This window comes from Amblyraja radiata, chromosome 18 (genome assembly GCF_010909765.2).
Source record: "Amblyraja radiata isolate CabotCenter1 chromosome 18, sAmbRad1.1.pri, whole genome shotgun sequence".
NCBI classification, from domain to species: Eukaryota; Metazoa; Chordata; class Chondrichthyes; order Rajiformes; family Rajidae; genus Amblyraja; species Amblyraja radiata.
In genome coordinates, this window is record NC_045973.1 from 26593272 (window position 1) to 26619446 (window position 26175).

Sequence of the window (26175 nt, forward strand, 5' to 3'; positions counted from 1 at the left end):
AGAGCATTGAGTATAGAAGTTGGGATGTAATGTTAAAATTGTACAAGGCATTGGTGAGGCCAATTCTGGAGTATGGTGTACAATTTTGGTCGCCTAATTATAGGAAGGATGTCAACAAAATAGAGAGAGTACAGAGGAGATTTACTAGAATGTTGCCTGGGTTTCAGCAACTAAGTTACAGAGAAAGGTTGAACAAGTTAGGGCTTTATTCTTTGGAGCGCAGAAGGTTAAGGGGGGACTTGATAGAGGTTTTTAAAATGATGAGAGGGATAGACAGAGTTGACGTGGAAAAGCTTTTCCCACTGAGAGTAGGGAAGATTCAAACAAGGGGACATGACTTGAGAATTAAGGGACTGAAGTTTAGGGGTAACATGAGGGGGAACCTCTTTACTCAGAGAGTGGTAGCTGTGTGGAATGAGCTTCCAGTGAAGGTGGTGGAGGCAGGTTCGTTTTTATCATTTAAAAATAAATTGGATAGTTATATGGATGGGAAAGGAATGGAGGGTTATGGTCTGAGCGCAGGTATATGGGACTAGGGGAGATTATGTGTTCGGCAGGGACTAGAAGGGTCGAGATGGCCTGTTTCCGTGCTGTAATTGTTATATGGTTATATGGTTATAATTAAATCTACAGGATCATGTTCAGAAGCCATAGAAATAGAATTAGGCCATTCAGCTCATTGAGTCTCCTCTGCCATTCAAGCAAGGCTGATCTATCTTTCTGTCTCAACCCCATTCTTTCTGCCTTCTCCCCATAACCCTTGATACCCTTACTAATCAAGAATCCAGGAGGGATTGGCTATGTTTGTTGCGGAGTGATGGGAGCCACAGTTTACATCTGGCTGCAACTTCAACTGTATTCCTTGCTCAACGCATAGAAATAGCTGGATCAACATGACAAGACATCTCCTCGAACACTTTACAAGGAAACAATGGTGACGGTCGTTCTAACAAAGTACTGGAGGACAGAGCCCTTTTACTCTCTTCAAAAGTGAATTATTAATGCAGAAGAAATAATCAGAACATACTGGACACAAAAAGCTGGAGTAACTCAGCAGGATAGGCAGCATCTCCAGAGAGAAGGAATGGGTGACGTTTCGGTACGAGACCCTTCTTCAGACTGGTTAAGGATAAGGGAAATGAGAGATATAGATGATGATGTAGAGAGATGAAGAACAAACAATAAAATGTGCAAAAAAGTAACGATGATAAAGGAAACAGGCCACGTTACCGGCTGAGTTACTCCAGCTTTTTGTCTCTATCTTTGGTTTAAACCAGCATCTGCAGTTTCTCAATAAGTTTGGCAGGATTTTTAAGAGGAAACAAGTATTTAATATTGATAACCTTTCATCGGCTCAGACATTCCCTTTGTCTATCGACCCATTAGTGTGCAACATTCTTCAATACTGCAGTCTAAGAGCCCCCTTTTAGAAAGAAGTCAGAATCACACAGTTGCCCCCAATCCTAGCCTGGGATCGCTCTGTAGGAAGAAACTGCAGATACTGGTTTACACTGAAGGTAGACACACCGTGCTGGAGTAACTCAGCAGGACATGCGGCATCTCTGGAGAGAAGGAATAGGTGACATTTCGGGTCGAGACCCTTCTCTAGAGATGTTGCCTGACCCGCTGAGTTACTGCAGCATTTTGTGTATATCCTCGTTGATGACTGATGCTTGGCTTTCGCCGGCACCAAGGGGGTTAGCCGATAGCCACTGGATAAGGCGAGAGGTGCAGCTGACGGTCCCCAGCCCATCGGGGAACGAGTTCCTCGGGAGTTGGAGCAGAGTTGAGCTACAGTTAGCGCTGGCTTTAAGCCAGTGTCCCGTCACCCCGGATATCTCCGGCAGTCCCCGGACAGGGATGGGAGACTCAGGAGGGGACGGGGACGGTAGTGAGATCACCTGTTCGCCCTTGTTCTACATTATCTAACTCCAGTAGCAATTCAACAGCGCTTGCACCCGGGTTTAATCCTGACTATGGATTAACAGAAACTACAGTTGGTCTGTACAGGAAGCAACAACAAAGCAGTGAAGCTATGGGACATTTGGCAGAAAGCTGCAATCCATACGTTTCAAAACGCGTACCAAGTGCTGACAGCAACGTTTAATGACACAAACGATCAAATTATCTCTGGTGGCATTGATGACGGTATTTTACGGTTTGGGATCTCCGACAAAACAAGTTAATTTATACCATGCATGGTCATACAGACTCAGTGACTGGTTTGTTCCTGAGCGGGGTAAAAGAGAACATCATCAACCTCGCTGACCACATCAAGTAAGCCGTAGAGAAGATTCGGAGAACAATACCACGACAACACATTTCATTGTACCGTTGACCCTGTGTTAACCTACATATGACAAATAAAACTGAACTGAACTGAGGATGGTGGCCTTTCAGGATGTTTGGAGGCTGGTGGACAACAGTGGTGCACTGGGTACTGACAATCGGGACAATCTTGTTGGCCATCATATTACGACGTTGTATGTGCGGTTTGGCATCACAACAGCGTGGACTTTACTGCAGTCTGTGGGCTGGATGTGACGGTAACCAGACATTTTCGAGGGGTGGAATGTTATGTGGGAATTTTGCCCCAACAGTCTGTGACCCATAGCGCTGCGGCCAGTAGCACTATTTTAGAACCCATAGCGCTGCAGCCGACAGCACTCCGTTTAAACCTTTGTGTGCCAAACTGGCAGCGCTGTATGTTTTGCTTTACATGCCAGTTGGCTGACGATTGGGCTTTGTTCCCAAAGTTGGGCGGTGTGGCCTCGCTAGGATGCCATTCGTTATAGTTTGAATTTCGGAGCAGCGTTATTGGCCAGGACTTACCGGCGGCTATTTCAACAGCTGATTTCTTACCTGAATAAAGGCAGATGCCAGTAGCCATAAATTAGTTTATGTACGAGAGGGGTTCACCGACGGGCTGTGTCGTGATCAGCACCGCGGGCAGAGGAGAGAAAAAGAGAGAAAACGAGAGAGACAGAGAAAGGTTTGTTGCTGTAAAACAGACCCTGCACATACCATGGCAAGTATTCTTTTTGTTCTCTCTCTTGCCAATAGATCTGATGTGTTCATGTACAAGAGGGGTTCACCGACGGGCTGAGTCGCGGTTAGCGCCGCGGACTGAGGCAGAGACAGGTGTGCTGCTGTAAACGGGACCCCGCGCATATCAGGACAAGTATTGTTTTTGTTCTCTCTTGCCAATAAAACTGATTTATAACTAAACAGACGATTCAGCCTTTTTCTGATCTACTAGTCAGATCCTTCAACCTGCTCCCTTGTAACAGTTGGTGAGACCATATTTAGAATATTGTGTTCAGTTCTGGGCAGCGTCATAGGAAAGATATTGTCAAGCTTGAAAGGGTTCAGAGAAGATTTGCGAGGATGTTACCAGGACTAGAGGGTCTGAGCTACCGGGGGAGGATGAGTAGGCTGGGTGTCTATTCCTTGGATTGCAGGATGATGAGGGGTGATCTTATAGTGTAGAGGAATAGATCGGGTAGATACACATAATCTCTTGCCCAGAATAGGGCAATCTAGGACCACAGGACATAGGTACAAAGTGAAGGGGAAAAGTTTTAACAGGAATCTGAGGGGTAACATTTTCACACAAAGGGTGGTGGATGTATGGAACAAGCTGCCAGAGGAGGTAGTTGAGGCTGGGACTATCCCAATGTTTAAGAAACAGTTGGACAGGTACATGGATAGGCCAAGTTTGGAGGGATATGGACCAAGCGCAGGCAGGTGGGATTAGTGTAGTTGGGACATGTTGGCCGGTGTGAGCAAGCTGGGCTGAAGGGCCTGTTTCCACACTGTATCACTCTAGGACCATATAATTATAGAATATCTTAGATGTTTGCCAGCTGGATGACTAATTCATTATTTGTCTTACTGTGGAATGCAACTTATCTGCTTACAAGTAACTGATATTTTTTTCTGTGTAAATATTATCCTGTACACGGGCATTGTTCCAATGATTTATAATAATACAATGCTGGCATAAATAATGAAACATTTGTATATCAATAGTTTAGTTACTCTTGGTCTATACTTAAACCTAAAATAATATTTTATCATTATCAAATGTACTAAAGTTGGAATCTGTAAATGTCCTCTCATACTTTAATTCTCAAATCACTGCACAAAATTATGAGGGGTTAGACTTGCTTTTACTTGGTACAGTATATTCTGGAACTCGAAATGTAGTGTTGGTGAGCCTCTGCCTAACCCGAAAGGACTGTCAGGGTCCCTGGACAGAGTGGAGGTGTAGGGACCTATACACAAGAGTAGGTTTAGGGTGTGAGAAAGGAGTTTTAAATGGGATTTGAGGGGAATTTATTATAGTGGTTCCTATCAGGAATATGCTGCCAGAAAAGGAGGTGGAGAAATAATGCTGTTTAACTTTTTTTATCGTAGTCAAGTAATCTTGCCTGTGATAGAGGGTCTCCAGAATTGGATCAAGTGTTCCATGCAAAACAAAATGTAAATGGCAATGGACCATAGACATTCTATTCAGATCATTTAAAAAAATCAAACTAAGGTTTATTGTCATGTGTTCCAAGGGACTTTGCTTTCCCTGCTACGTAATCAAATCAAATACTATACATCAACACAATCAAGAAAAACTCAACTACAATAGGTAGAACAAAGTGAAGATACACAGTGCAGAATATAGTTCTCAGCATTACATCAATGCAGCAATAAAAGGCCAGAATTCTACTGGAATCCCGATGTTACAGACACCGGGAATCATCCAGGATCACTTCTGGTAGTCATTATTCATAAAATAAACAAAACAGAAAGTAAGATGCAGAATTGTTAGCAAAATATTCTTTTTGAGCAGAGTGGGTTGGAAGGAAAATTACCCTTGACACATAATTTCATACTATATCTATTAAATGAGGATGAGGACAAACCAATTATTTTTATGAAATTTAAAAATCTTACTTGTCATTGAGAGTAACACCAACTTTCTCTAGGCCAATGCGTTTGGTGCAAGCTTCACGACCCACCGCAATTATTACCTAAAGAAGAAAGTCATTCTTTGTTAATTATTAAAAGACCTCACATGGAAGCTAGACAAAAATGCTGTAGAAATTCAGCGTGTGAGGCAGCATCTATGGAGCGAAGGAATAGGCGACGTTTCGGGTCGAGACCCGTCTTCAGACTGATGTGGGGGTGGGGGGGGTGGGAAGAAGATTTTATTCGCCAGGTATGTTTTGCAACATACGAGGAATATCACTGACCAGGTCAGTAATACAATTAAACGCAACAGACTCAAAAAACACATTTTAACATGAACATCTACCACAGTGACTCCTACACATTCCTCACTGTGATGGAAGGCGAAATAAAGTTCAAGTCTATCCTTTTGTTCTTCTTCGGTCAGGGGCCTCGAGCCCTCCGTTGACGGGACGATCTTGGCTCCCGTAGCCGGCGGCGTTCAAGCCCTCCGTGTCGAGGCGTTCAGCTCCCCCGCGCTGGATGATCGAACCTCGCATCGGGGCTGGACGAACCTTCTGCGGCATTGGAGCTCCCAACTAGCCTCTCCCGAGACTGCGAGTCCTAGATGGCAAGTCCACAGGTCGCGGTGGGAGATATCCCAGGCAAGGGATCCGCTCCGATGTTATGTCCGCGCCCTGCAATGGGGCTCATGACTGTCTGAGGCGGCTCCCAGCTCCAGCGATTGTAGCCCGGAGAATGTGATCCGAAAATTGATCACATCTCCGGGCAGGTAAGAACTTGAAAAAAAGTTTCCCCCGATCCCCCCCTCCCCCCACATAAAACAAACCAAAGAACATAAAAATAAACTTTAAACAGACGATAAAAATAACAAAAAGGTGAATAAATAAACAGACTGCCGGCAGGGCTGGCCATCTCCCCGGTGCCCCTGGTGGTCAGTAGGCTGTGGGAGAGCTGGGAAGGGGAGGGGAAGGAGGGAGAAAGCAAGGACTACCTGAAATTGGAGGTCAATGTTCATACTGCTGGGGTGTAAACTACCCAAGCAAAATATGAGGTGCTGCTCCTCCAGTTTGCGATGGGACTCACTCTGGCCATGGAGGCAGCCCAGGACAGAAAGGCCAGATTCAGAATGGGAGGGGGAGTTGAAGTGCTGAGCCACCGGGAGATCAGGTTGGTTAATGTGAACCGAGCGGAGGTGTTGGGCGAAGCGATCGCCAAGCCTGCGCTTGGTCTCACCGATGTAGAGCAGTTGACACCTGGAACAGCGGATGCAGGTGAACTGTCTTACCTGGAAAGACTGCTTGGGTCCTTGGATGGAGTCGAGGGGGGAGGAGGTAAAGCGACAAGTGTAGCATTTCCTGCGGTTATAAGGGAAAGTACCAGGGGAGGGGTGGTTTGGGTGGGTAGGGACAAATTGATCAGGGAGAATTGGTGAAGCTGGGAGGCCACAGCAATTTCCAGGAGCATCTCAATATTAAAAGGTGTTGTTGGAAGCACTGAAATGTATAAAAGTGGACAAATCCCCAAGGTCTGACCAGGTGAACCCTAGGATATAAGGGAAAAGAGGAAATTGCTGAAGCCTTGACAGAGATCTTTGTATTGATCTCAGCCGTAGGCTAAGTACCAGAAGATTGGCGCATAGCTAATCTTGGGACTTTATTTAAGAAGGCAGCAGGGATAAGCCAAGGAACTACAGGCTAGTAAACCCTACTTCAGTGGGAGAAAGTTAATGAAGAGATTCTGAGGGTCTAGATTTGTTTGCATTTTGAAAGGCATGGACTGAATAGGGATAGACAGGTTGACGTTGAGAATAAGAAATTAAGTCTCAAAGCTGATCCAGTTTTTTTTTTAAAAGATCTGACCAAGATGATTGATGAGGGCAAGGTGATAAATATAGATTTGAACAAGATTCCGCATGGTAGGCTGGCCCAGAAGGTTAGAAGACATGGAATAGCAACAATTTAGACAAGGGAATTAAATGTAAAGTTTGCAGATGATATAAAGCTGGGTGGCAATGTGAGCTGCGAGGAGGATGCTACGAGGCTGCAGGGTGACTTGGGTGAGGGGGCAGAGATGCATGACAGTTGTAGTATTTGTACAGATAAGCACAATGGTCGGCATTAACTCAGTGGGTCAAAAGACCTGCTTCTATACTCTACATTGCTCTGGGATTTATAGCCACAAAGTCAGTTTGGCCTCCCGACTCAATCCACATCATTATCTCCGTTACCAACAAAGCATTAGATTTATTGAACAACCATGACAGATCGTCCCACGTACTTTATGATTAAGCAATAGTGCCAAATCATTTAGTATATCATTTTGAATATATTGAACTACTTGCTTTTAAGCTGCCACACCATCTTCTTTGCCAATGCAAATTTATCATTCTTTGCAAAAAGTATCAAATTTCCATGATTATTCATTGATCTGAGGTAGACAAAAATGCTGCAGAAACTCAGCGGGTGAGGCAGCATCTATGGAGCGAAGGAATAGGCAACGTTTCGGGTCGAGACCCTTCTTCAGACTGATGTTGGGGGGGGGGGGGGGGGGGGGGGGAGGGGAGGTGATAGGGGAGGGGAAGGAGGGAGAAAGCAAGGACTACCTGAAATTGGAGGTCAATGCTCATACTGCTGGGGTGTAAACTACCCAAGCTTTTAAATGCTGGAGAAACTCAGCGGGTGTTATTCACAAATTAAAAGCTCAATGAGTAAATAAGAACCATCTTTAAAACAATTTCTGCACACCAAGATAGTCTCAGTTTCATTCTTTCCCCATTTTATACAATTGAACAGTTGCAGACTACTTTCACATTATTAAAAATATCACTGCACACAAGCAGTGGCAGTACAATCCCAATTTGCATTATTGAAAAAAATCGGAAAACATGAAGAATTCCTGAGCTGCCATCATCTCTCTCTCTCTCTCTCTCTCTCTCTCTGTTTCATTAATCCCAAACAGAGAACATAACATACACAACTGGACTCTCAATCTTTAACTGTGGAAGGTAAAATTAGCTCCCTTGAAAGCTGTAGACAGGGTGCGTCTTAAACTCATTTCCTCAATATGGCTACACAGAGGCTGACATCTCAAAACAGGAATGGCTAGGTGTTTGGGGCTCTCCAGAGGTGGATAAAGTACCTAACGATCAGCATTTATGTAAAATTCAATTCTTCAAGGGTAAGATTAAATATTAGTGTGGTGCTTCAATATCCATAATTCAAGAACTATTTTTTAATTATGCAGCACCATACTCACAGTATTGTATTCTCCAGTAATAACCTCTCTACTAGATGTGGACTTTGCAGTTACTTTGATTCTTCCAGGGGTTCCAGCTTCCAGCTCTTCAATCTGAAAAGACAATTGTGCAGCGAATTGAGGTTTGAGGAAGCTTTACGTAAATGTGAAAATGGCATGAGTAATGCTAGATAGAAAAAAAATCCAAACATTGCAGAGGCTAAAAATATAAACAGTAAATGCTGGAAAAAAAATTAATCAGGTTAAGTAGCAACTTTGAAATATTAACCGACTCTTCCCACAGATACTGCTTGGCCTGGCGAATGGTCCCAGGAACATGTAAACAGGTTGGTTAGCAAGTAAGCAACGATACAAAAACTGGTGGAATTGCTGACAATGAAGACAGCTGTCAAAGGACACAGCAGGATTTACAACAGTTATGCAGTGCATCAGATCCCTTCACTTTTTCCACATTGTTACGTTACAGCCTTATTTTTAAATGGATTAAATTATTTTTATTTTATCATCAATCTACACACAATACCTCAGAATGAAGAAATGAAAACAGCCATTTAGAAATGTTTACAAAGTAATTAAAAAGAAATATCACATTTACATAAGTATTCAGACCATTTACTATGACACTCAAAATTGAACTTGGGTTCATCCTGTTTCCATTGATTATCCTTGAGATGTTTCTACAACTTAATTGGAGTCCACCAGTGGTAAATTAAATTGATTGGACATGATTTGGAAAGGCACACACCTGTCTATATAAGGTCCCACAGTTGACAGTGCATGTCAGAGCAAAAACCAAGCCATGAAGACCGTAAACCTCCGAGACAGGATTGTGTCAAGACACAGATCTGGGGAAGGGTATAAAACAATCTCTGCAGCATTGCAGGTCCCAAAGAGCACAGCAGCCTCCATCATTCTTAAATGGAAGAGCTTTGGAACCACCAGGACTCTTCATAGAGCTGGCCGCTCGGCCAAACTGAGCAATCGGGGAGAAGGGCCTTGGTCAGGGAGGTGACCAAGAACCTGATGGTCACTCTGACAGAAATCCAAAGTTCCTCTGTGGAGCTGGGAGAACCTTCCAGAAGGACAACAATATTTGCAGCTCTTCACCAATCAGGCCTTTATGGTACAGTAGCCAGGCGGAAGCCACTGCTCAGTAAAAGGCACATGACAGCCCACTTGGAGCTTACCAAAAGGCACCTAAAGGACTTTCAGACCATGAGAAACAAGATTCTCTGGTCTGATGAAACCAAGGTTGAACTCTTTGGCCTGAATGTCAAGTGTCACGTCTGGAGGAAACCAAGCACCGCTCATCACCTGGTGTGGAGAGGCTGATTAATTCATATTGGTTAGTTTTATTCAGTAGTTAAACTGAAGGAATAAAAGTAGGATGAAGCTGGCAAGAGGGAAACTAGAGGGATCCGTCAGAGTTCAACAGCCAACATATTCAGGGAAGGCAGCCTATATATGAATAGTTTGAATGGAAACAATGGAAATTGATCTCTCACTCTCTTCCATACAGACATACAGATTAGAAACAGCGTGTTCAAGCCTGTTCCATTTAATATGATCCCTGGCAAACAACACAAACGTTGCTGTCTGTTTTCCCCTCTTGTTTAAAGAAACCAAGAAAATCAAGGATGTACCCAATTCAGATTTGAACCTTGTCAGGAAAAGCAAGCTGTTAAAACACTCAATTGGCTAAGCAACAAGTGTGGAGAGGCTGATTATTCACCAGATCATTCTGCTGACCTGAAACATTACTCTCCACACAAACTCCAACTTAAGTATTTCAATTTTTTTTATTTCTAAATCGATAGGATTAAGAGCAACATTTAAAATCGTATTTCTGATGCTGTAAATATTAAGATCTTAATATTGCAATCTTTTTGTAGAAGTCCTCCTTCCTGCAACTTTACTCATCTCAAAAGTCAAATATTGTAAGACAATTGTAACAAATATCTCCTGCATTACCTTAGTTGGCACATATTTCTTCAGGAATTTCACCCCGTGACTTTCCATAAAAGTTCCTACTTTCCCTGCCATTTCCTGGTCAAATCCTCGCAGAAAAATTGAGCGCACCATAACAGTCGCTTGCAATCCCAGGCCAGCAAGGAAGCCCGCACATTCCAGTGCAACGTAGGAAGCACCTATAACCAGAGTGTTCCCTGGGCAATAAGGCAGTGAAAATAGATCATCACTGTGGAAACAAAGCAAGAAGCACAAAATGAGAATCAACAGGAATAGTTTAGTTTTAGTTTTAATTTTAAAGCTACGGCAAGGAAACAGGCCCTTCCGCCCAAGTCCACGCCAACCTCGCCCATTTAAAAGATGAGGTGAAGGGTTTTCTCTTCCAAGGGTCCTTGGAGTGTCCCTCCTCCAAGGAAGCAGATTCCTTCAATATCTTTTTAAGTGCAGACAGGTACTTGATAGGTAGATACTAATGTGCTATTGAGGTTACCATGATCTTAAAGTGGAATAAGCTTGATGGCAAGATTCACACTCCACTTAAACTTCCTATCTTTGGCCAGAATATTTTTAATTCCTTCTCACTCATCCATTGAACACCCGCTCACATTAGTTCTATGTTATCCCACTTTCTCATCCATTCCCTACACACTAGGGGCAATTTTACAGAAACCGATTAACCTACAAATCCACAAGTCTTTGGGATGTAGGAGAAACCAGAGCACCCAGAGGAAACCCACACAGTCACAGGGAGAACATGCAAACAGACAGTACCCAAAGTCAGGATGGAACCTAGATCTCTGGTGCTGTGAAGAAGCTGGTCTGCCACCTGCACTACCCTACGCCACTGTGCCACCCTCTCAGTTTCCTGGTTAAGGAGATTTTCAAGGGAATTAAAGAGGAAAATACATAAATTAAAACCAGTCTGCATAATACAATGTCCAGAAAAAAGTGCCCTCCATAATGTTTGGGACAAAGACCCATCATTTATTTATTTGCCTCTGTACTCCACAATTTGAGATATATAATAGAGAAAAAAAAAATCACATGTGGTTAAAGTGCACATTGTCAGATTTTATTAAAGAGTATTTGTATACATTTTGGTTTCACCATGTAGAAATTACAGCTGTGTATATACATAGTGTCTCCCCCCCCATTTCAGGGCACCATAATGTCTTTGGAAAATTTTATTGCTGAGGACCAAAGTCATGCCAATGAAAGTCAAAGAAGCTATTATGAGACTGAGAAACAAGAATAAAACTGTTAGAGACATCAGCCAAACCTCAGCCTTACCGAAATCAACTGTTTGAAACATCATTAAGAAGGGAGCACTGGTGAGCTTACTAACAGGACAGGCAGGCCAAGGAAGACCTCCACAGCCGATGACAGAAGAATTCTCTCTATAATAAAGAAAAATCCCCACACACCTGTCCGACAAATCAGAAACACTCTTCATGAGTCAGGCGTGGATTTGTCAATGACCACTGTCCGCAGAAGACTTCATGAACAGAAATACAGAGGCTACACTGCAAGATGCAAACCACTGGTTAGCCGCAAAAATAGATGGCCAGGTTATAGTTTGCCAAGAAGTACTTAAAACAGCAACCACAGTTATGGAAAAAAGGTCTTGTGGATAGATGAGACCCAGATTAACTTATAATATACCACCAATCGGAACAAAACAGAACAGAACAAGCACAGGAGACTGGTGAGTAAGGTGGCGACAAATCATAGCGCTGTCGTGTACCGTTTTTGCGCAATTGTAAAAACAATGCAAACCGGAAAATAACAAGATGAGAGTTTTAGTTATGTATGTATGTATGTATGTATGTATAGATAGATAACAAACAGTGGAGCCACCATTGAATCCTGGAATCCATGTCAGATTTTATTAAAGGGTATTTTATACAAAAATAGGATGGCCAGGTTACAGTTTGCCAAGAAGTATGGAGGAGAGAAGGAACTGCCCAAGATCCAAAGCATACCACCTCATCTGTGAAACACGGTAGTGGGGGTGTTATGGCCTGGGCATGTATGGGTGCTGAAGGTACTGGCTCACTTATTTTCATTGATAATACAACTGCTGATGGGAGTAGCATAATGAATTCTGAAGTGTATAGACACATCCTATCTGCTCAAGTTAAAACAAATGCCTCAAAACTCATTGACCAGCGGTTCATTCTACAGCAAGACAATGATCCCCAACATACTGCTAAAGCAACAAAGGAGTTTTTCAAAGCTAAAAAAATGGTCAATTCTTGAGTGGCCAAGTCAATCGTTGATCTGAACCCAATTGAGCATGCTTTTTATATGCTGAAGAGAAAACTGAGGGGGACTAGCCCCCAAAACAAGCATAAGCTAAAGATGGCTGCAATATAGGCCTGGCAGAGCATCACCAGAGAAGACACCCAGCAACTAGTGATGGACATGAATCGCAGATATTCAAGCAGTCATTGCATGCAAAAGATATGCAACAAAATACTAAACATGACCACTTTCATTTACTTGACATTGCTACGTCCCAAACTTTATGGTGCCCTGAAATGGGGGACTATGTTTAAACACTGCTGTAATTTCTACATGGTGAAATCAAAATATATAAAATTAAAATCTGTTTAAAAATTTATTAAAATCTGACAATATGCACTTTAACCATATGTGATTTTTTTTCTGTTACAAATCTCAAATTGTGGAGTACAGAAGCAAATAAATAAATGAAGGGTCTTTGTCCCAAACATTATGGAGGCCACTATAGCAACCAGATATTACATAGGGTTAGGAGGGCACTATTAGTTTACTCAACACTAACTATTAGTAACAATTTTTTATCGACCTGGAATTTGAAACTTTATGAATCTATAACAAAGAAACCAGTGTTGCTTTCAAAGACCCAAGGAACATATGCACTCACAATCATAGCCACACCAAAGAAAAATGATATTCAGGAAGCACACCTGGTTATACAGTACTCTTTATCCCCTGGTATATTTAAATAACGAGGTCTTTCGCCTGTTGCGATTATAAATTTATCTGCTGTATGGAAGGTCGCAGTTCCCTTCCTGTTGGTAGCCTGGAGGCAGTTGGAGAAAGAGAGGAGAAAAGTGACTGTTCACATACAATGATGTTTTACAGTGGAGGGGAAAATAAAATCACATGAAACACTTCAATCAGTATAAACACGAGGTCAAATGAACAGTGGATGTAATCAAGCAGACTCTCTTCTCCCCCACACCATCACCCCCACCACCCCCTTGTTTCCCACCACAACATTGCTATGGTGCTGATTCCATTAACGCTCTTGGACCTGAACACAGTGTCTCAGACAAAGCACATGGCAGAATATTGATATTGGTTTATTATTCTCACGGTTACTGAGATAGTGAAAAGCTTTGTTTGCGTGCTTTCCAGTCAAATCACACCATAAACGAGCACAATTAAACCAAACGCAAGTACAACAGGTAGTGCAAAGCAAAAAATACCAGAGTGCTGAATATGTTACAGCGTTATAGCTACAGAGAAAGAGCAGATCAAAAAAATTGCAATGGCAACATGAGATAGGACTGCACCCGTAGCTTATGAGAGGCCTATTTAGTGGTCTGACGACTCCACATCCGGTAGGATGTGCTTTTAAGCAGCATATCTGCTCCACTATGGGATATTGGATACAAGGATGCAGTGTAGCCAACATGGAGAGTGTGAAGCATTACTGGTGACCGACACCCATCACTCTTCATGTGGATAGACGCCCAGTACTCGTGGCCTCTGGAGACATTTACGTGTCTTCTTCTGTTTACTGGCTTTGCTCTGCCCATCCCACAGATTTTGTAATGATGTTGCCACTTCCCAGAAATGCATAATACTCACCATGCCATCCAAGTGTCTTCCTGAGCCCCATATCACAAGGCTGAGAAGCAACAGTACTCAACCTGGCCCATCCAACACCAACCCTTACAGGCATTCCATGGGCAAGTCACTGCTGCGGCAGGACAGAAAGGTTGAAAAGCTGGATAGACCCGAGAAGCAATTCAGGCAAGTGTAGGTGTAGCTTCTAATGTGTGAATGATTAAAACAAGGACGCACATGTATCATATTGGTTTATTGGTTGGAAGCAAAGATGGCAAAGCCAGGATTTATCAATCAATTAATCTCTAATTGTCCATATCAGTGGAAGTGAGCTACGACCTGAACCAAGGTAGTCATTCTGGTGAAAGGATTCTGTCAGAGCAACGAGGGAAATAACTCAAGCATTCAAGGTATGGAGGCTCTTGATTGTAACATAACTTGCAACTAGAACCCTTGATCATTAATGCAGACAAGAGTTAAAATCCCCCTATAGCGACAGGATGAATATAAATTCTTGGAATTAAAATGAAACAGGATTTTATTTGCATGATGCATGATCATAAAAACACACCGGGTTTGTTGATGCCCCTCAGAGAAGGAAACATGTCTTATTTATCTGACCTGGGCAACATGCAACTCCAGACCTACATACAATTGGCTATTTACTGCCTCCTCAGTTCAGAATCAATTAAGGGTAGGTTATAAATGCTGACAAAGACAACAAAATTTAAAAAAGTAAAAATAATTAAATCCAATGAAAATTAATGCGCAGTAGAGTATCCAAGGCTGTGACATCAAGAGGAAGCTGCAGGTGGACACAAGTAGCAGTATTTTGCAACTCAGAGTACAAACTGAAAATTGTAGAAACCATCAAATTAAAAAAGTTCCTAGATAGGCACTGGGAATGTCATAACATTCATGGACCAAGAGATAAGGAATGAAATTAGACTGAACTACATTTTTTAGGATATGGACTAAATCTTTGAAGTGCCAGGATTCTCTAACATTGCAGATAACCAAATGAACACATGGCAGAAGAAGGAAATACAAGGAGTAATTCTATAAAACACGCTGTACATGTTCTTATATAAACAAAGATACAGTATTACATACCTTGACCTTATGTGGCTCCACAAACTCAACAAATGAGTTATGATAAGTTACTTTCTTATCCCGCAAGGCCACTCTGTAGCCCCAGTTCAAAGAGCCAATATACTTCTGGATCGCATCTTTCATCTTGATCCAGTTGTGCTGAACTGTAATTCAGAAACAAATAAGTCTTTCCAACTTTGATAGCAATATTGTAGCAGTTACTGGTAAGAAATGTTCTAAATAAAGGGTCACATTAAAAGAAAATGCAGTTCTTTTTTAAAAGTCAAAAGGGAACTGCGACATTTAAATAAGGAACCACATAAAGCAATATACCTTTATGGGGAGAGCGAGGGGGGGGGAAGAGGAGATGGGGGGGGGAGAGAGGAGATGGGGGAGGGAGGGGGGGGGGGGGGGGGGGAGGAAGAGGGAAGAGAGCAGTGCTCACACGTAACATTTTTTCCCCGTTGCCAACCGGGCAACCTTGGCAGCTTTTTAGGTTGCCAAATGACAGTTTAGGTGGTCATTTAAGACGGTTTGCATGACGCGTGCGATAATGTGCTCGGATGAAGTGCGTAGTTACCAGTCGGAATTATGCTCAATGAAGCATTCACATATTATTTCTGCTTCACATATTATTTCTGCTTCAAATAAAGTCAAACTAAACATATTCACCAACCAATATACCACAATGACATGCAGCAAAATTATAATATAGTAAGTATCTCAGTAACATTTTCATTAATATCTCGAGAAATAAACCATGAATTTTTCAGATAAGGTGATTTTGAACTCCAGGGGGAAAATCTCTATCGGAATATGTAAACATTTTACCATAAGGGTGTCGTTTTTTTCGAGAAGGTGATTATACACAGACAAACAAACACACAAATAAATACACACACACAAACAAATACATCCACATACAAGATCAGAGTTTTAATAGTTATATGATATGATAACATAGACTCGATGGGCCAAATGCCATAATTACAATGCTATAACAACATGGAGAAACTGTCTTGAACACAGTTAACTGAATTCATTGATCCATCATAGAAAAAAACTGAACATACCTTTCAAATTTAGCCACCTTGTTTGCTGTGTTAAGAAATCCACTTATTAAGCTCCAAAGGAAAACAGTCAAATTAGTTTACAAAATCTTACCTGTCTCTTCAAACTCCCAGCCAAACTTACGGGAATCACTTAAATTCTGGTTTAGAATAGCAGCCTGGTGCATCAGCTTCTTTGGGATGCACCCTACATTTACACAAGTACCTCCAAGTCCTCAAGAGAAAGAAAGTAGAACAATTCAGATTTAAGAACGACCAACATGGAGGGAGATATGGGGGGGGGGGGGGGGTGGAGTGCAACCAATTCTAAATATTAAATAAACCATGAATATGTAGAAAATATTCTGATAATTAAATCGTCTCTCTCCTCTCCTGAAATATACTGCTGACACCCAAATACATTAGATATTTCGGTTTAGTATGTGTTGTATTGTTGGGCAACTATTCTCGTTTTGAGAATGGCAGAAATAATTGATATCCAAGTCAAATTCCACCACAATATTAGGTAAAAGATTCAACTCCAGTGTAAATACAGACATTCAAGTCGAGTCAAGTTTACTGTCGTATATACAAGTACGGTGAGGTACACGTGCAATGAAAGGCTCGCTGGCTTGCAACCGCATCACAGGCACACAGACTCGGACAACAATACAAGCAAAATTCTAAAAGCTTGTCTACATCCGTGAAAATTCTAGCTTAGCAGAAAACACAAAAAAACATACCCCAAGTAGTTCCCCTGGGCGTCGGCACAACATAATCAAACACCAAGACTTTCTTATTGAGGTTGGCAGCTTCCTGTAAACAAAGGCAAAGGTCAAGATTCATCCCAATAGAATTGGCTGCCTCAGTCAAATTGCCTACAATTGTCAGAATAAACCAATATTTAAAGGATTACAAAGAAACTTGCAAAGTATACATTGACATCATAGAGTGATGCAGTGGAAACAGGTCCTTCGGCCCAACTCGCCCACACCAGCCAACAATGTCCAAGCTACACTAGTCCCACTTGCCTGCGCTTGGTCCATATCCCTCCAAACCTGTCCTATCCATATTCCTAGGTACACAAAATTGCTGGGGAAACTCAGCGGGTGCAGCAGCATCTATGGAGCGAAGGAAATAGGCGACGTTTCGGGCCGAAAACCCTATCCATATTCCTGTCTGTTTCTTTAATTATGGGATAGTCCCAGCCTCAACTACCTCCTCTGGCAGCTTGTTCCATACACCCACCACCCTTTGTGTGAAAAAGTTACCCCTCAATTCATATTAATTATTTTCCCCTTCACTTTGAACCTATGCCTGCTGGTCCTTAATTCCCCTACTCTGGGCAAAAGACTGTGCATCTACCTGATCTATTCCTCTCATGATTTTGTATACCTCTATAAGATCGCCCCTCATCCTCCAGTGCTCCATGGAATAGAGACCAGCCTACTCAACCTCTCCCTATAGCTCACACCCTCTAGTCCTGGCAACATCCTCATAAATTATTTCTGAAGCCTTTCAAGCGTGACAATATCATGACACAAGACATGGGCGAGTGGGCTTGGGGCTCATCTCTTGCTCCCCCGAGGCACTCTGTGTATTCTGAGGTTGGCTAAGAGCCATTGAACCAGAACCTGTCTATTGTAGTCTGCAAGCAAGAAGGTTTATTCAATGAACATGGCCAGGAAGAAACTGTTCTTTCGGCCTTCCTGATGGGGGATGGTGTAGAGTGACTGAGCGTGAATTGGGAATGATTTATGACACTCTAGCAGTTAGAGCCCGTAGAGAACATAATTTCAGTTTGCAATGAAATTACTATGTACCCAGGTGCCAGCCTTGGCAGCATTCACCCATTATATGAACTTAACTCCCTTTCAGAAATGTGAGCAAATAAGCTAATTAAAGCCTCTATATTCCCAAATGGTCAGAAAATAATTCTGAAAGTTAATCGCTATTATATAGTTTGCTGCCATATTTAACCACTTTCTGTAACACTCTACTCCGCCTAACTAGTCATCACCACGTTCTGTAATGAGAGCCAACTGCTATTGCATTGCTTGCTGGGATACATGATCAGATCTTGTGGCTTTGTATTTCTCTGTGGAAAAGCACTAGCAGTTAAGAGGGTTAAGGGGCTGTCCCACTTTCACGACCTTTTTTACTCGTGGACATTTTTCATCAGGCTAGAAAAACACCCTGACCTAACTTGATGCCACGAGTACCTACGACTAGCATCACGACCTACCTACGACATCGTGATGACCATGCTGCGAGTATGAGTCAAGGGCAAACTCGGCAGAGGTCATGAATTAGGTTGTGAAAGTGGGACAGGCCCTTTAGGATAGTCAGCACTGATAAGGGGGACAGACACAAATTGGCACAGAAAAACAACTCCATGTTAGGACTGGACTGTTGCATCTTGGGACTATGACTAATGTCTTGATTTTCAGCAAAAGGTGAAAAACAACGCCATATTAGGACTTGGCTGATGCTTCTTGGGACATTACTTAATTCCATTGGTATTCTGCGTACGTGACTTTTGCTGTATAAAAGACCCCGGGATTCTTTGTTAAAGTGAGTGGTATCTTGGGATAACCAGAAGTATCACTGGATACTTCTGGACTGTAACATCTCCCTCCACTCCCGTCTGTCGTAAAAGTAAAGTATGTGTGGTTTACCTTAACCATTGTATTTTGTCCGTTTTTAAGATGTGAACATTATCAATTTCACAGCAAAAAGCCAAATGCTCTAAACTTTAATTATAAAGACAATTTGTCGGAAACATCGGACATGTCAGAAAACATCTGAAGAAACAGGTGATATTTCAGGTTAGCCTTTTATCACTTCCTCTACTTGGACAGGTAAATACTGTTTATATAAATGATGGAGAACTCAATGAGTATAATTTGCATAAAAATAATAAATTCCACATCAATTTGATAAGGGGAACTGTTGCTAACACTTTCTGCAGCAAATTTTATGAACAAATGTTTTCTTATTACATCAATGAATGACCATTAAGATTTATTTCACAATATAAAAGACACTTTACCTTTGAGGCTGCAAGTCCTCCAGAACCACCACCAATAACTATAAGGTCGTAATCATACATTTCACCACCATCCAAAAGTCTCTTCAACAAGCCATCATCCTGAGCCTGCAGGATTAAAAAAAATTACTTAATCATACTTTGCAAAGTTAGGTTAGGTTAAAGGCCACAGCAATGAAAGTTAAGATAGACAACAATGCTGGAGAAACTCAGCGGTTGAGGCAGCATCTATGGAGCAAAGGAATAGGCGACGTTTCGGGTCAAGACCCTTCTTCAGACTGATGTGGGGGTGGGGCGGGAAGAAGAAAGCAAGAGGCAGAGACAGTAGGCGGTGGGAGAGCTGGGAAGGGGAGGAGGAGGCACGCTGTATTCACCTGGAGCACAGGTGAATTTGAGTGCTGGATGGAAGTTAACTGACTTCATCCATTTCACCACTAACCCTCCGCTAAGTTCGCATTAACCAACCTTTCCAGGAGAAAGCAAGGACTACCTGAAATTGGGGATCAATGTTCATACCGCTGGGGTGTACAGAGCTGCCAAGGTTTGTCAGAGCATTTCATTATTCTAGTACCTGAAATCAATATTTTTTTATGTGTGGTCATACCCATGAAAGAGTACAAGAATGCATAACTTGTTTATTGTGTATTCAGCTTATTGTGTATTATGTCATAGCTGTTTTCTTGCATCTCTCTCGCCCTGGCCAGCTCCTGGTCCATCCCCTCCGCGGGTGCCGCCTGGCCCGCTGACTTCCTCCAGCACTCTGTGTTTTTAATTTAACTCTGAAATTGAAGATAGACGTAAAGCTGGAGCAACTCAGCAGGACAGGCAGCAACTCTGGAGACAGGGAATGGGTGACGTTCCGTACAAAATACGGCAAATCCGTACTACTTGGCAGCTCTGGGAGTAAACTGCCCAAGCGAAATATGAGGTGTTCTTCCTCCAATTTGAGGTGGGACTCACACTGGCCATGGAGGTGGCCCAGGACAGAAAGATCGGATTTGAAATGGGAGGGGGAGTTGAAGTGCTGAGCCACCGAGAGATCAGGTTGGTTAATGCGAACAGAGCGGAGGATTAGTGGTGAAATGGATGAAGTCAGTTAACTTCCATCCAGCACTCACATTCACCTGGACCATTTCTGACATTTTCCTACCATTTCTAGGCCTCACTATCTCCATCGCAGGTAACAGACAACTGACCGACATCTACTATAAACCCACCGACTCCCATGGCTTTCAGGACTACACTCTTCCCACCCTACTTCTTGTAAGGACTCTATCCCCTAATCCCAATTCCTCCGTCTACGCAGCATCTGCACCCAGGATGAGGTGTTCCAAACCAGGGCATCGGAGATGTCCACATTCTTTAGGGAACAGGGGTTCCCCTCTTCGACTATAGATGAGGCTCTCACCAGGATCTCCTCCATATCCTGTAGCTCCGCTCTCACTCCCCATCCCCCAACTCGTAACAAGGACAGAGTCCCCCTTGTCCTCACCTTCCACACCACCAGCCGTCACATACAATAGATAATTTGATATTTTCACCACTTCCAACGGGATCCCACCACTGGCCACATCTTCCCATCTCTTCCCCTTTCGGCCTTTCGCAGAGACCACTCCCTCCGTAACTCCCTGGTCAATTCTTCCCTTCCCACCCAAATCACCCCCTACCCTGGTACTTTCCCTTGCAACCGCAGGAAATGCTACACTTGTTGCTTTACCTCCACCCCTCGACTCCATCCAAGAACCCAAGCAGTCTTTCCAGGTGAGGCAGAGATTCACCTGCATAACCTCCAACCTCATCTATTGCATCCGCTGTTCTAGGTGTCAACTGCTCTACATCGGTGAGACCAAGTGCAGGCTTAGCGATCACTTCGCCTAACACTTGCACCCAGTTCGCATTAACCAACCTGATCTCCCGGTGGCTCAGCACCAACTCTTCCCCCCCCCCCCCCCCCCCCCCAATTCCGAATCCGACCTTTCTGTCCTGGGCCTCTTCCATGGCCAGAGTCCCCCTGCAAATTGGAGGAGCAGCACGTCATATTTTGCTTGGGCAGTTTACACCCCAGCGGTATGAACACTGACCTCCAATTTCAGGTAGTCCTTGCTTTCTCCCTCCGTCCCCTCCCCAGCTCTCCCACAGCCTACAGTCTCCGCCTCCTCCGTTCTTCTTCCTGCACGCCCCCAACCTCCACATCAATCTGAAGAAGGGTTCGACCCGAAACGTCACCTATTCCTTCGCTCCATAGATGCTGCTTCACCCGCTGAGTGTCCCAAGATAGACATGTCAAAAATAAAAGGTATAAAGTGAGGAGGAAGAGATTTAAAGGGGATCTGAGATAATAGTTTACCCATGCAGAGAGTGGTTGATATCGGGAACATGTTGCCAGGTGGTGGAGAAACAGATACAATCACTACTTTTGGATGCATTTAAACAGACATTTGAATAGGCATGACATAGAAGTATAATGCAGGCAAATGCAATTAATGAAGATAGGCTAAACAGTCAGCATGTGGTAGACCAAAGGATGAGTTTCTTAACTTAGGAGAGACAAGGGAATCAAACCAAGGACTTTGATCTGTAGGTCTCATCATCACATTGGAATTCTAAACACATCTGGAATGGGCTCCACACTTTATCATGCAATTTCTAAATTACATTCAGACTGTTTTTCTAAATAATAAATGAAATGGAGGTATGTAGGTTAAATGGCTTGGTAAATGTAAAAATTGTCCCTAGTGTGTGTAGGGTAGTGTTAATGTGCAGGGATCGCTGGTCAGTGCGGATTCGGAGGGCCGAAGGGCCTGTTTCCGCGTTGTATCTCTCAACTAAACTATAAAGCAGGGAAAGGAGCGAGGCAAATTAAAATGTATCGAGGCAGATCTACTATGATACTAATGAAGCTTAAGGGACCCTAATCCTGGAGGGGACCCAGAAGCGTATTCTTCCGATTTATATCCCGTGGGGAGGGGCAGTGGCCGGGGCACAGACTCGATATCAATGTCAGTGTGCGTGCGCCCCTCTCCTCCCACCAGCTCTCTGCACCGCACTGTGCCCCCCCCCCCACCCCCCGTTGTAGCCGTTCCGCTCACGTGAGGCGCTGCCAACGGTTGGGGGGGGCTATAGATATCGGGAGAAGGCGATTAGTCGAGGCGCTGATTAGGCGTGAGATAGGAGGTTTAGTTAAGTGAGGTGGGGTTAAGGTGTGAGGTTTATTTGAGGGGCGAGAAAGCTTGAAAATCATTTTCAATTTATTGAAAATGCAGGAGGACTTTGCCCTCTGAACCCCCACCAGGGAGCTGCCCCTGGACCCCACCGGGGTCCTAGCCAGCCTGTCATGGAACAGCCCCATTAAAGAAGATAACAGTGGTTACTCAGACCTCATTGCTGGTTGCGAAGGGGGCCCCATAACAGTTCAAGCTTCAGGGGCCCAAAAATGTAGGTTCGCCACAGGGTTACATGAAGTATTTGTCGCAGCAAGGAACGTGTGCGGCTTCATCAAATAGTACCTTACCTGCTTGGTACTGTCAAAGCCACCCAAATGAGCCTTGTTAACAAACACATTGGGAACAGTCTTCTGGCCCGTAATATCATTCAACATTTCCTGCATAAGTGCTCCCTTCTCTGGAGAGAGAAAAACATGGCAGAGGAAATACAACTTAGTGTCAGGATAGCAATGACAAGAGGGCTGGATACCTGAAGAAAACAATTGGACACACAGTGCTGGAGTAACTCAGCAGTTCAGGCAGCATCTCTGGAGAAAATGGATAGGTAACAGTTTGGGTTGAGACCCTTAACACTTCAGCTTTCCACCCCGCCCCACTACAATCAGTCTGAAGGGCCCTGACCTCAAACGTCACCAATCCATTTTCTCTAGAGATGCTGCCTGATCCGCTGAGTTACTCCAGCACTTTGTGCTCTTTTGTGGAAACCAACATTTGCAATTCTTTGTTTCTACATTGTAAATGACTGACATGCAAACGACTGACATGCTGTATTTAGCTTGCAGTCTGCACAAATACACCAATTGGTTCAGCATCTGATCAATGTTACAGGCTTTTGTTTTACATTTTTGGGATGGGCAGGGCAGTTGAAGTGTTTTATGTCAGCTGTACTAAGCACTAAAGGACTTAGATGTGAAAGTCATGAACTGTGACTCGTAAAACAATCAAAGCAGGTCATGGAAACCACGCACAGACCACCACAGATAGACCATATTTATATTGTGCCATTAACATATTAGAACATTAACTATTAATGAAATCTGCTAGCAAGCCTTATGGATATATTATCTGCATTGTACAAGACCCATACTGAGCAAGCTCAGGGAATGGCAAACTGTAAATGGAGATTGGGGTTTAAAAGGTCAGGATGAAATTGTGGTTCAACAGAACCACATCCCTACTTCGATGGAGTGGAAGAGTAAAGAGAATCCTGCTGCCCACACAGTACCTGGTAGTGTTATTTAAATTTTTGTTTGCAGGAGAAACTTATTGGCCATCTACGTTATCCAATTACTTTCTCTTCCACACCACTTCATATTCTGAATAATTATTCACCCACTCCCTCAAAGTAGCGTTGAATAATTATTCAAAATTATTGAATAATTAATGATGAATTTCTCACTGCTATTTGCAAGACATGCAGAAAATGTCTCATACTTCCTGCACAGGAACTACTTTAAGAAGGCGAATCCACAGAATGCATCCGGCCCAGATGGTGCACTTGGCTGAGTACTAAAGACCTGTGCAGACCAATGATCTGCAGCTGATGTACCTTTATAGTTAAAGTACCTTTGATGTGCTTTTGAACACATGTATATGCAAAAGCACACGCTCTCTATCGAGAATTGCTTTAGATGCTAATTTCCCTCTTAAAGCCACTGTTTGTCCAATTGCCATAGCAACTTGCACCACATCTTTAAATAGCTGGGCTCAATATTTGAAATTCAATACAGGATAAGCAGAAATGAATATTATGGGCAAAGAGAAAAGCACAAGCTCTGGCCCCTAGACCCCTTCAACATTTTTCTCACCAGCTGCTGCCTAAAAAAAAATTCAGTCAGGGTTAAAAAAGAAATGTTGCAATGATTGTGATGAACTTCAGCTTACTTGTCATTCCACCACCAAGATGAAACTTCACCTATATAATGGTCGACTCTAGCTGGTTGAAGTTCAATATCTTCAAAATTGCTACTAATTATTTTGGGTCTTTACAATAGACAATACGTGCAGGAGTAGGCCATTCGGCCCTTCAAGCCAGCACCACAATTCAATGTGATCATGGCTGATCATCCCCAATCAGTACCCCGTTCCTGCCTTCTCCCCATATCCCCCGACTCCACTATTTTTGAGAGCCTATCTAGCTCTCACTTGAAAGCATCCAGAGAACCTACCTCCACCGCCCTCTGAGGCAGAGAATTCCACAGACGCGCAACTCTCTGTGAGAAAGTGTTTCCTCGTTTCCGTTCTAAATGGCTTATTCCTTATTCTTAAACTGTGGCCCCTGGTTCTGAACTCCTCCAACATCAGGAACACGTTTCCTGCCTCTAGCGTGGTCTCATTAGGGCCCTGTACAACTGCAGAAGGACCTCTTTGATCCTATATTCGATTTCTCTTGTTATAAAGGCCAACATGCCATTCGCTTTCTTCACTGCCTGCTGAACTGCATGCTTACTTTCATAGACTGATGAACAAGGGACCCCGGATCCCATTGTACTCCCCCTTTTCCCAAGTTGACACCATTTAGATAGTAATCTGCCTTCCTGTTTTTGCTACCAAAGTGGATAACCTCACATTTATCCGCATTAAACTTCATCTGCCATGAATCTGCCCACTCCCCCAACCTGTCCAAGTTACCCTGCATTCTCATAGCATCCTCCTCACAGTTCACATTGCCACCCAGCTTTGTGTCATCTGCAAATTTGCTAATGTTACTTTGAATCCCTTCATCCAAATCATTGAAGTATATTGTATATAGCTGCGGTCCCAGCACCGAGCCTTGCGGTACCCCACTAGTCACTGCCTGCCATTCTGAAAGGGACCCGTTAATCCCTACTCTTTGTTTCCCGTCTGCCAACCAATTCTCTATCCATGTCAGCACTCTACCCCCAATAATAATAATAATAATAATAATAATACATTTTATTTGTATAGCGCTTTTCAAGGACTCAAAGTCGCTTTACATGGTGAGTCAAGAACAAAACAAAATAGAGCAGTAAGACAGAGATGCAAAGGGGAGGGGGACATGGGACTAAGGGTATGCAGAGGTGAAGAGATGGGTCTTGAGGTGGGACTGGAAGATGGTGAGGGATTCAGAAGTTACCAATACCATGTGCCCTAAATTTGCCCACTAATCGCCTATGTGGGACCTTATCAAATGCTCTCTGAAAGTCCAGGTAACCCTTGGTTATGGATCACACCGGTAAAGAAATGTCCTTCATACTCATTCTTTCAATTACATAATTTAGTACAGCTCAATTAAATATCCACTTGGCCCTTTATTCAAGCCCATTCAGAATCCTGATAATGGGGTCGAAGCAGTTATTCCACAGTCTGGTGGTGCCTTCTGCCAGTAAGTAGCAGTCATAAGAATAATGAAGGAATAAAAATCTTCAGGTAAAGGGCTGCAGGAGTATTTTAACAACTCTACTGAAGAGCTAGCACAAGCAGATTGGGCCGAATGTAATTCTATCAAATCTCAATTCCCCTAGAAGGTGATCAACCTGATAATTTTTGCTTCTCACTCGAGGGCAAGTTGGGCTGCTGACAAACTATGTATTTGGGTGAAGATTAGAGGGAGAAAAAAAAATCCAAGAGCATGGTGACACAGCAGCTTCATTGTTTATTATGCATCATGGTAATAAAGTGATAACCCATAAACAATTTGAACTAGAATCTAAACATTTTCCCTTGCTCTGCATGACTCTGCACTTCTCCCTTTTGTTTGCAATGTTCT

The 26175-nt window shown here is 43.1% G+C and overlaps 1 protein-coding gene across 1 annotated transcript in view; it reads right to left on the minus strand.

Moving 5' to 3' along the window:
- The window catches only part of txnrd3 (thioredoxin reductase 3), a 46822-nt gene that overhangs the window by 18479 nt on the left and 2168 nt on the right, over nucleotides 1-26175 (minus strand). Inside the window, exons 4-12 of the mRNA XM_033036963.1 lie at nucleotides 22733-22842; nucleotides 19225-19329; nucleotides 16916-16988; nucleotides 16288-16407; nucleotides 15145-15287; nucleotides 13143-13258; nucleotides 10195-10420; nucleotides 8224-8316; nucleotides 4951-5027 (exon numbers count right to left, since the gene is read on the minus strand). Coding sequence (XP_032892854.1) covers nucleotides 4951-5027; nucleotides 8224-8316; nucleotides 10195-10420; nucleotides 13143-13258; nucleotides 15145-15287; nucleotides 16288-16407; nucleotides 16916-16988; nucleotides 19225-19329; nucleotides 22733-22842 — 1063 coding nt within the window. The remainder of the gene's footprint in view (nucleotides 1-4950; nucleotides 5028-8223; nucleotides 8317-10194; nucleotides 10421-13142; nucleotides 13259-15144; nucleotides 15288-16287; nucleotides 16408-16915; nucleotides 16989-19224; nucleotides 19330-22732; nucleotides 22843-26175) is intronic.